Source organism: Sparus aurata, chromosome 16, assembly GCF_900880675.1.
Source record: "Sparus aurata chromosome 16, fSpaAur1.1, whole genome shotgun sequence".
NCBI lineage: Eukaryota > Metazoa > Chordata > Actinopteri > Spariformes > Sparidae > Sparus > Sparus aurata.
The window spans coordinates 14269981-14282142 of record NC_044202.1 but is presented as its reverse complement, the minus strand read 5'-3'; the positions used below and the strand labels follow the sequence as shown (position 1 = coordinate 14282142).

Sequence of the window (12162 nt, the reverse complement as noted above, 5' to 3'; positions counted from 1 at the left end):
GAGGAATAAGCTCTACATCGCCTCCGAGCGGCTCGACTATGAATCACAAATACCAGTACGGTTTTTATATTTATTCCATGTATTGGTGGACTATTCAAATAACTCACTAAGAAAACAGTAGTGATGCCACAATATAAAAATATACAAGTAAACCCTGCATTCAAAGCCAATACGATCTGATAAAATCAGAAAACGACTCAAAACTAAATTAACTCATTATGCAGAATGGCCCCAATGTATTCTATATCACGGAGATATTTATTCATATTGAAGTATTATGAACTGTAAGCAGTACTGTTTCAGTTTAAGCAAGTACAAGTAGAAGCATAAGGTACCATTAAATATATATAGCAAAGTAGGAGTACCTTAAAATTGCATTTTAGTACAGTACATGAGTACATGAGAATATACTCTCATCACTGATACGGTTACGCAAAAAAAGAAAGGAAATGTGCCATATTTGTCACAATAGTACTGGAAAGTCAAAGGCTACTGTTTCTTCAACTTTTTTACCACCATTAGATACTCAAAAGACCAGGATCACGTTCCTCAAGTTTTTGTGATGCAATCTTTTTTTTCAGTCCCATTACTTTAACCTTTCAGTAAAAAATACCAGAAAACAAAAAAGCGAGACAGTAAAGCACTGAGGTAAAAAACAAAATACTTCAATTACAGTAAAAATGTTACCTATTTTTATTATGCTAGAAAGGACGCTGGCTCCTCACCTTGTGATGGGAAAAATACAATTCATATACAATGGATAAAACAAGATGGTCAGTCAAACAATTACAGCACCTAAATAAGTATGAACACAAAAATGTTCTCACATTATGATGTAATTCAGCATTCTTGTAAATTTCATTTCATTGTAGTCTGAGAACAATGTAACAAGGTATGCTAATATACATCCAAGGAAACCCAACAAGAAAAAGTGAAGCTGTATATCACAGCCAGTCTGTCAATGCTGATGTAAAAGTACAGTATGCCTTCAGGCAAAATACTTGGTTAGAGGTGTTATAACATGAGCATGTCTTAGCAAAATTACTGCACACTCCCTGAATGAGAAAAGAACAGACATGAATCATAATGTCTTTGCACATGAAACCATTAAAAGAACTGACCAAGTCAATAAGGTAATAAAATGAAAAAATTAAAAAAAATCTTTTCACTGGGGAAAGATGCAAGTTCACCTACATCAAAACAATAAGAAGGTTTACGTCATCTCCAGTTGTGGGATGTCCACCGTGTGGTCTCTCATAAGGCTCATTTCTGTTCTGAGCTTTTCATTTTCCTTTGAGCAAAAGAAATGCACAAAGTTAACCAAAGTAACATGGTAACAGTCAGTACCAGAGAGAAACATTCTTTGATAGTAGCAGAAATGATAGTTACCTCTTGAAGTTTGGTGTTTTCCTTTTTCAGCTTCACCAGATATTCAATCCTCTGTTTGTGGTTCTTGTGCCCCACAAGTTTCCCGTTCTCCTCTGACAGCTGAACATTCTGCTTACGGAGAACCTCGTTCTCCTGTAAAATAGAAAACATATCATTGTCACAGGCTCAAGTAATCAATCAGCCAAGTGACAGAAGATTAAAAGGCAACAATTGTGATTATGGATTAAATCATTATTTAGGAGAAAAAATACATTTTCTATCTGAAGTTTCTCCAACATAGGGATTCACAGTTTCTCTGTTTATTTCACCATAAACTGTATATTTTTAGTTTTTGGACTTTTGATCAAACACAAACACACATTGCAACAGTCTTTACTCACAGAAGATATTTTGACATATTACAGGAAACAGAAATTCATGATTTCAGGGTCCTGGTATTGTGCATGTCTGGTTACTGTCACAGCTTTCTGGGATACTTAAATTAAATTGAGCCAATCGTTAATTTTATTAGTAACACCTGTGCTTTTCCTACCATAACAAGTCAAAATGCCAACTTGTATTTGAGTACATTTTTAATAGGTCTCTTTCACTACATTATATTTTAAAGACCGAACATTTAAGCAATAATTTTAAAATAGCCCTAATCAGAGCCGTTATTATCAGAGAATGCAAGTAATTTGACAGCCATTGTGCTGCTCTCCTCAAGCCCTACCCAACCCTACTTGCCAAAGTATACCTGTGTGCAGTCAACCAACTTGGCCTGAAATATCCTTAACAAACATTTGTATGGTGAAATACATAACTTTCGACATTGTCCGCCCAGCAAAGATGGCAGACAATCTAGTGCATTCTAATTAAATGATGTCACCTTCATCATCATCAGGTTAAATTTCAGAGTAAAATAGCATTAACCAACTCTAACCAGTAACTCAGTCTCTAGGGAATCTAAATACTTGAAAACTACATCATTCCAAAATGTATTATTTAGTAAAATATCTATTCATCTAGTCGGGCTCTGACCTGAATGAGTTTTTCTTCATCTTGTATCCTGTGGTTCATGTCTCTCAACTCGAGACAGCGGTTCCTCAGCTCTGTGGTCAGTTCCTGAACACAGGTTTGAGACTGGGCCAACATCGCCTCCTGCGCCTGCAGTCTGACCCATGAGACAAAACAAAAACAATAAAGACAGTTTTTCAGATGTCAAGCATTAACAAAGGAGCAAAATAATTTAACTAAACCACAGGTCCAGGAGCTTACCTTTTCACAGTATCGGACATCTTCTGCATTATTTTGGTCTGTTAAGGAGAGGTACAAATAATAAATTGATTATTCAATAAAAAAGAAAAAAGAGAAAAACAAAAAATATAAAAAATATATAATATATAAAAAAAAACCTTCTCTTCTCTCTCCTCTTGCAGCTCTTTAAGTAAGGACTGCTTGATGGCATCATTCAAATCTTCGCTGAAAATGACACAATAACATTATTAATTTCACTTATGCCATCAACAATGAATGATCATGTGTACAGCGGGGAAGTGGACTGCTGAATGTGTGGATAAATAAACTCAACCCATTTTTATTTCCATTCTGGTTCTGCTTGGTGTAAAACTGGTCAAGTAAAGCCTGGATCTCCAATCGGACCATCTCTTTCTCAGTCAGCTGCATCTGAGGACAGAGAAAACACACCAAAGTTTATTAAGTCCTTAAGCCTTTTTAAATGTAGTAGTCTAGAGCAGTCAAACAAGACTCTAAAGTAGTTGAGTCTGCTACAATCCTGCTGTAGATTATTTAACTTTGGCACAAAGACATACCTTAAGTCTTTGGATCTCCTCGTTCTTGGCAGCCCTCTCTGCATTCAGCTCCGTTAAAAGAATCTCCATGCTCATCATGGAGGAGCGGCGATTCTCCAGCTCCCTCTCCTGGCTCTCTAGCACTTGAGTCAGGCCCCTATTAAAGCTCCCTGGAGTGCAGGGTGTCTTGAGAAAAAGAACAATTAAATATAAGTAAAAGAAAGATTAGCATGTTGTATTTTTGATGCCATTTTTTTAAGGCTGCATTATTTGTGAATGCAGAATTAAAGAACAAATAGACAGACAAGGCATACCCGAGGTAATGATTTAGGTGTGACTGTCAGCTCAACAAGTGGTTTCAAACTTCCATTTCTGACAGTCCTTTCAACAGCTTCTTGCTGTTGTTGCACCTGTTTCAAAAGGAGAGTCTTGGTATTTAGTAATTTCAAAAAGATATAGGTCTTTAGATTTTTTTAAACCTTAGTGATTATTTCTTACTCTGTGTTGGGTTGATAAAAAACAACTTCACCTTCTGCTGTAGATTCTGTATCATGATGTCCTTTTTTGCTGTTTTTTCTTGAGATGACTGCAGGAGGATGTTCTGCTCATCTAAGACCTTAGTGAGTCTCTCAACCTCCTCAGTGGCATAAGCAATCTCTTCCTGCAACACCTCCACCTGAGGACAGACACACACACATGTATATTATAGCTTTGCCAATTCTAAGTCTAATTTTCTGTTGTCTACAAAACTGGTCAGAACATGAATTACTTCTACAAAAATACACATTTAGTGTCAAACTTACCTCTATTTTGTTGGACGCTACACATCTGTCAAAAGTTTCTTTCAGCTCACAGATTTCTGTCTGCATCTTAGAGTTTTGCTCCCTGAAATCTTCCCTTTCAAGGCTGGCAGTATTGTACTTGGCCTGGAAGAGCAATGAAATACATACTATGAAAAACAATGAAACTATTTAGGACAAATACAGGGTGAAATAGGAGGATTGAATTACTGTGATGTCTTTGATGTCTTCGGACAGGTGGGTAATGGTCTCATCCTTCTGGCTCTGCTCACAGCGGAGGACTCTGGTTTGATTCATCAGATCTAAGACAACATCCTGTCAAAAAATACAGAGGTGGGATTCAGGAAGGTAGCAGACACACTGAAATTAAATTTAAAGAAATTCTAAATGAGAGAGAATTATTCACTCAGGTTTACCTTGTCCTGTTCAGTCTTCTGCTCCAAGCCTTTTATTGTTTCACATGCTGATTTGAGATTTTGCTCAAGGTCAACAATTTTTGATGCCTTTATAAAAACAAAAAAGCAGATAATCAGGCTTATGGAGTGAGCTGCAATTACCGTTGCATCAAATATATAAAACTTCCAAATATGCATATTGTTCTTACAGGGTGTCCACTGGTATCACACACTCAAATGTGATGACCTTCAAGATAATTCTAAACGACACACCAAAACACACCTTATTCAAGCACAGCAGTGACGTAGTATATATGTGGTCCCGTGCAGAGGTAGGATATATGCATGAATACGGTTATTACAGTGAGTCGTGTAAATTGTTAACCCCTTTTGCCACCAGGTAAGCGCAAGTTCAGTGGGAGGTTTAAATATTTGTAACATCAGAAATGTGGACGTCACACAGAAGAGTCTGACTAGCTAGGATAAATTAAAATAGAATATGTTTGTAGCACTTAAGAATTTGCAAAAATATTCAATGAGTCATAATATCTATATACTTAAACCTAAGACAATTAAGGAACTGCAGACACCCATCTTAGAACTCACCTGTTGTTGGTCGTGTCCTGTCAGGTCTGAGACTTGTTTCCGCAGCTGTGTATTCTGCTCCACAGTTTCAATAAGTTCTCTGAGGGCAAACACCAAGGTCACTCAAACTAATACAAGCGTTATTTTAAATGTTTAAAACTGAACACAGTCTTGTAAAACTCACTTTGATGTACTTTCTCTGTTTTCTCTTAACTGGGAGATGAGGGTGTTTGTATGCTCTTTCTCAGACTGCAGAGAATTATTCAATTCCTATAACAGAAGCCAAAACATATAAGATTAGAAAATATAGACAGTTACAGCCTACAACTAATCAAGTTGATGAGTTCACTAACCGTGAGCAGTGCTTTCAGTTCATCAATCTTCTGCTGTCCATCCTGCAGCTGCTGTCTTGCCTGATCGGCCTCAAACTTGGCCTCTGCTTGCAGCTGGTCAAATGAATCCTGCAGAGTCCGATGCTGCTCCAGAAGCTGCTCCCACTCCAGCCTAGGATGAAGACATGACAGTAGTTGTGGGTACATGAACACATCAGATCAAGAAGAGTCACAATGTAGAGGGGTTTGACTCATGCTTACTGGACTTTGTCAAGCTGGAGCTGTGTGCCAATCAGACTGTTGGAGAGCTGGCTCATCTCTCTCTGCTGTTCGCTCTGGCCCTCACTTAGTTCATTCTTTACAGTGGCTAGCTCCTTGTCGGATGACTGCAGCACCAGGCGGAGATCACGGATCTCACTTCTCAGCACTGAAGGGCGGGAAGAAAGAGTACACGGAACTCTACATTTAGATGACTGAAACCTCCAAGTTCAACACAAGCAAAAGTCCAGGCAGGTGGGTACAACACAACAGATAAATCTGAATGTTACCTTCTGCTGCCTGCTGTTCAGACTGAAGGCTTTGTTGCAGCTCATTGACAGTTTCTTGCAGGCTGAGCAGATCCCTGTTCTTGTTAGCTCGCTCAGTACAAAGTTGCTGCATCAAGAATAATGAGGAAAATGGTTAAATCAAAGTACATTTTAGCCTTTATTCTTACATCAAAATTGTTACTATATATGCAACTGCAAAAGGATTACCTCATCCTTGAGATCAGACTCTTGTGACATCAAGGTAATCTGCTCCTCAAGTTTTGCAATTTGCTGTAACAGCTTGCTGCTCTTTAGCTCCTCTTCGTTTAGCTGTGTCTGGACACGACTAGCTTGATCCTGATGAGAAATTAGAGAAAGTATGACACAAGGGGAAGACTTCGTGCCATTCTTCTACACATATTGAAGCCATAATCCACATTTCTGAACCTGCACTTGACGCAGTTCCTCAGTCAAGGCCATCTCGGTCATGTCTGAAGGAGGCTCCTCATCCCAAATGTCGTCTCCTTCACCGTTTGTTCCATTCAGGTGCTCAGGGCTTGAGAGAGGCACAAGACGGGATCGCAGGTTGTATGCTTTGGTGGGCGTGGTAAGAATCTGGTAGAATAAATATGAGGATACAAGAGAATGATTTTTCACAATGCTTGTTAGAGTGAGATCTGCAGGACAACAAAAGTACACTGAATAAAGAGAGCTTACGGTTTGCCTCACAGCGATCTGAATACAAATACAAAATTTGCTCACCTTAATTGTTTCAACATGAATTCTGTTCAGCTCTGAGACTTCCTTGTTTTTGTAAGCGTTCGTGGCTTCCAAAATGTTTTCCAAATGCCTATTGGACTTTTCAAGGTATCTTTTCTCAGACTCCAGCTGAGACATCTGTTTCCTAGAACACAAATCACCATCCAAAAACCACATTAGACTCTGCCAAACTTTCTTTATAAGCCCACAAAAGGCATTGCATGAAAAGATCACAAAACAAATCCACATCACAATGGCGATAAATATGTTGAAATTCTCTGATTCCAGCTTCTTAAATGTGAATATTTATCCAGTTAATTACTGTATAAACTCCTACATTCATATGGCCTTATTGGACTGTAGAGAAAGCAGTCACTGACAAAACATGCGTCTGTGGAAAGACTTTGCGCAACGGTCCTTACAAAGCTGTTCTAAAATCGACCATTACTGGATTTCAGGATGGGAAACATTCTTGGCTTATATTTTTAGCATTTTGAACTGGCTTGTTGTTAAAACATCTGCTAAGCTTTCTTGGATAATGCTTGTGCGAATCTGGTTTAAGAGTGGGTCCTTTTATTAAACATCTCCTTACTTGGTGATTTCTTTGTACTCCTCGAAGGCCTGCAAGGCAGCTGTGAGGTCGGACTGTTTCTGAAGCAGCTGAGCCTTCAACTTCTCAATTGTAGCCAACAAGACAGTATCTGCAGCCACAGAGGTTGAAGAGGTTCCTCGAGCTGTGGAGCAAAAAGAGTTTAGTGATATGTACACAGGTATAGGAAATGGTACATTTACTTGACCTGTCCTCTGATGAAGCCAATTATTATCCTACCCTCTGTAAGTCTTTCTGTCTCAACAGCCCTCTGGAAGGTCTCTTCTACCTCAGCAGCAACTATGGCTGCAGCCTCTTCAGCTTTCACCACTGATTCGAGCGAACGGAGCTGACGGTTCTCTTGTCTGAGGCCGAAGTTCTCTGCTGCATATCGAGTCATCTTTGGGTGATGTTCAACCTAAAAGGGCAGAAGTGTACACAAGAAAATTAGTGCTCAACAGATACAACATTTAGGTTTTTATTCCAAGAAAAATGGTGTATACAGAGCATCTAATTTAACTATATACGTCTTTTCATAAAGAAAATATGAAGATACCGACCGTGGAACTTTACATGTATCCACACATTATGCAGACATATACAGTCATCCACAAGTAATCAACAGAGGGTAAGGCAGTGACCAATTGGTATTTTGTACCTGATCTCTCAAGATCTTTATCTCTTCTTTCAGCTGGTCAATCAGAGCCTGAGACTCCATCTCTGACAGAAAGCCTTGTCCTTCCTTCAGTTTTTTCTCCAGACGAGATATGTGGTCCTCTCGAAATCTGACAATCATTCGGCTGGAATGGATGAACTTGTCTTTCTGGTTCAAGGCCTCCTCAAGCAGAGCCAACTTCTCGTGTAGCATCTGAGTGTGGTCAACATTACTGTAAGTTTCCCTGAATAGACAGCATCATTTCCCAAAATAAATGACAATTGTGTAAAAAAAAGAATCAAAAAAATCCCATACCCTCTTTTCCTCATCACGCTTCCTCCACAGGCGCACAGCAGACATAAACTTCCCTCTATATGAGACATTGTCTTGAATTTCAGCGGATGGACCTGATGAGAAAAGCTGATTTATACTTGTGTAAAAAAGACCAGAAAACATGTTACGTTACATATAATATAGTAGTTTAGTTTACTGTATCTAATACCTCAGTCTATTCACTTTTGAAAGTGTGCACATGGTTTTAAAGAATAATTTTAAAAGGATGTGTTAAGATTCACATTTATTCTGTGTATCATTACCCATGGGGAGTTCAGGTCCTCCTGGCGCTACATCTCTCCCATAGTCCACTGGCTGAGAAGTTAGTGCCTGTGCAAGCTGCTCCTTTAGCTTCTTCACTTCAGCTTGTAACTGCTTCACATTTCCCTGTGTGTCTTCATTGATGATGGCCTGGCAAGAGAGAATAATTTCACAAGGATGAATTGACAAAGTGCTCTACCTTCAAAATCACTTGGTTACCTCTGTTTTAACACAATATAGAGCTCTGTCTGATACCTTGTTCTTGATCAATTTGGCTCTCTGGGCAAAGTGCAAGGTAGACAGTGTCTCTCCAAAACACTTTGAACCGGGGTGCACATTGGCAATGATGTAAGTCTTTGCATTTCCTCCAAGAGAGTCCTAAAATGACAAACAACTATTACAGTGACAAGATCTATTCAAATTGAAAGAATGAGAAACCACATCTTTGAATGTAGTATTAAAGACTTGAAGGTCAAGTACAAATGATTAATACTTCCTATTTTATTTCAATCACCGCCAGAACTGTTTCAAAGACTATAATTGGTATGGATATATATTTTTACAATCTCTTTCGCAAACGAACATCAATTTTAGTAGGCATAACACCAACATGTAAACATATTTCAGGGAACGCCTTCAGACAGCAAATGTACACATTCTCCAATGAAGCCACATCCTGCATTTGGAAACACTTGCCCTTAGCAAGAAGGTGAGTTTAGAATCTCTGTAGCAGATGTGGCGATTCTTCCCATTGGACACATCAACCAGTGCCATAATCACCTGACCGAGGCACATGAGGGAGCGATTGATACTGCTGGCCTCCTAAAATAGAAGCAATGGAGAAAAAAGCTGTTGGCAACACCAAAATAATAAATGTAGTATCTCAGAAGGACACTGAATTCATGGACTTAGCTTCACCTTGAGTCTGGAGCCTTCTGTGTGTGTGTCTTTCTGCCTCTCAGACCCTGCCAGATCTACCAGGTTCAACTGAGACATTCGGATGTTCACCACTTCATTGATGGACTCCTTGGACTCCAAAGTCATGGTGAACACGGCATGTGATCGAGAGGACTCACGGTTCATGGAGGTTGAGGCCACTCGTCGATTACGCCAGCCCGTAGACAGCACCTACGTGGTTTCAAACACAAATTATGTACACTCAAGCAGCAGACTTCTCAAGATGCCCCCTGCCCTGTATTTAATAAAGATACATTTAATGCAATCTGCAATCTAACAAGGCACAGCTAAACAGATAAACAATAAACAGCACACTTTATATTGCACAAAATAATACTTTTACTTTATAATGATGGACCTGATTGCAAGGTATATTAGAATATCCCCATCCCCTCTACCTAGTCGGACATGAGGGTTACTATGCATTATACTGGGTACAATTGCCCTCTATGAGTGACAACCAACAAAATGTTTATACCATGTAGGCTTCTGCAGCCGAGTTGACAAACTTCTCCACAGCTCCCTCAACAAACAGACCTTTCTTGATGTTCTCCCTGAGGAAAAGGCTGGCTGATGCTGTGTCAAGGAGGTCATAAATTTGTTCATTGTATATCTCAATGAATGAACATTTGCAAAGAAAACTCTTGGACTGGCCAGACTTCAGGGGGAAAAAAACAAAGACAGCAACAGTTTCGTTAGAAAATAAACAAAGAATTATTGGTTTAAAACGAAGATCTGCATGGTGATGAAATGTTAAAGCTCACCCTTTCCACTTCTCTGTTGATGAGGAAAAATATGTACTCAAAACTTCGCGGAATAACGCCCCTTAGTTCATCTGTGAAGTTATCCAACTCAGACGGTCCTAAAGCAAAAGAGAAAAAAGTGTCACTACGACTAATACATTGCTGGATGTTACAGCATTTGCAGCGATGTGGATAAAAGATTGTATTCTCACCAAGCATGGTGAACGTTTTCCCTGAGCCTGTTTGTCCACTACAGAAGCAGAAGAGAAATAAAGAAATTTAATGGGTGATTATGCCACAACATATTCTTAAATTATACCTTACATAGACAACATAATGATCACTTACTAGGCAAATATGGTACCATTGTATCCATTCACGCAAGACTCAACAATATTCTTGGCCACACTAGAGAATACAGAGTCCTGTTGAAGAATGACGGATGAAGATCAGATTATTGTTATCATTATTATTATTATTATTATTATTATTATTATTATTATCATCATGATTACAATCATGATTGTACATGAAAGCTAGTTTTACTCGTGCCAGTTGTATGTTGCTAAGATGATGTGTCCTCTCACCTGAGATGTGTCCATGTCAGCAACATGATCATAGGTAAAGGTTCGCGGTTCTGGTTTTGAGAGCAGACGGATGGTGTTGGGTGAGGTGACGGTGAGACAGAGATTCTGATCTCCATCTGTGGTCAGCCCACTACCCTGGGTCAGAGGTCGCACTCGCACAAAGACTTTGATAGAGTTGCTGTCACTGCTGCAGGAAATATAAATATAAAAAATAACTTAAGCACTTGTAAACCACACAAATTGATTAAATGATCCCATTTCGTTCCGAGGACAGGACAATCTTTATTTCATTGTAGCTTTTCTAATTGTCTATTCTCCTCAGTCAAAACAGTAGAGGCAAGTCCGAATCACAAGTAACTGAGACAAAAGTGTCGACGGTACGTTAAGGAGCATCGGCAAATTCAAGTCACCAGTTTACAATGTTTAGGTTAGCAACATAGTCTAACTTGTTGTCGCAAAGCCTCCTAAGGGTGTATTACCTGGGAGCAAGTTGGGATGAATCCGCAGAGCCTGTAAATAAAATAATAACATGTTATTGCTTCTTTAGCTGATAGAGTTAGTTAAATCATGTTAGTATGCTAAATCCAACTAGGTACGCTACCTAGCTTAGCGTGCTAAGTTTACCAAGATACCTTCATGTTAAATGTAAGCGACAGCAACCGTGTCTGTCTGTGGCATGTTGACAGCATACTACTCAAAAAATTCACGAAACAACTATTAACATGTGTAGATGTGGGTTGCGGTACCTTTTCCACTGGAATTCATGGTTGACAAAGATATGGTCGACGTTAAAAGGTAAACATAACTTTCATCATAGCAAAGACGACCGAGGACGTACTGTTTACATCCGTCAAAATTGGCGGGCAGAGCTGCATGTACTTCTTTGTCGCTTAATGACGGCGTATAAACCAGCGTGACAGGTGATTGTCGCCCCCTACTGTAGCGGAGTGTGCAGCGTTATGGCTTTATAAGGGCATCTGCTCTGTCAGGTTCAACATTTTCTTTAGCATCGATGATATAAACATTACTAAATATTATCCATTTCTACTTCCCCATTATACCCAATTTTCCACTTACCTTGATAATTCACATTATTTTAAAACTCTATGAGTCTTCACAGCTTGAGCTGATATAGGAGCAATCATACATCTTACCAGCTTATTAATAATTTTTAACTCAAGTCATATTGATAATCAATAATGCCAATATTATAGCATGCAGGATTTGTATGTGTCAGTATGTCTGACTACATACATATGAATACATAAATACAGGACACAGTTTAGAAGCCCTTTGAGTTGAATGGCAAAACTGACCAGAACTTGTAATATGTCAGGTTAAAATCACTATCAAAAAGGTTTATGATTAAAATTCTGTCCACACAAGATTGGTCAGACTGTGCTTGATTGTTTCGCAACCAGGCCATGTTATATCTGCTGGATGACATACCAATCTACAAA

At 39.0% G+C, this 12162-nt stretch overlaps 1 protein-coding gene across 1 annotated transcript; it reads right to left on the bottom strand.

Annotated features, from left to right (window-relative positions):
* Positions 1-669: 669 nt before the first annotated feature.
* On the bottom strand, positions 670-11604 carry kif15 (kinesin family member 15). Its single transcript, XM_030392348.1, has 35 exons — positions 11449-11604; positions 11182-11212; positions 10703-10889; positions 10464-10540; positions 10328-10365; positions 10137-10234; positions 9851-10030; positions 9334-9543; positions 9112-9237; positions 8671-8793; positions 8418-8565; positions 8137-8228; positions 7825-8034; positions 7407-7584; positions 7170-7311; positions 6581-6722; positions 6266-6433; positions 6047-6175; positions 5840-5945; positions 5553-5718; positions 5313-5463; positions 5144-5229; positions 4981-5059; positions 4396-4482; positions 4190-4294; positions 3983-4105; positions 3709-3855; positions 3494-3589; positions 3201-3365; positions 2960-3054; positions 2784-2850; positions 2647-2684; positions 2410-2542; positions 1390-1521; positions 670-1291 (listed from the first exon to the last, which is right to left on the bottom strand). The coding sequence occupies exons 1-35, from the start codon at positions 11465-11467 to the stop codon at positions 1214-1216; spliced, it is 4152 nt and encodes a 1383-aa protein (XP_030248208.1). The 5' UTR covers positions 11468-11604; the 3' UTR covers positions 670-1213.
* Positions 11605-12162: the final 558 nt, after the last annotated feature.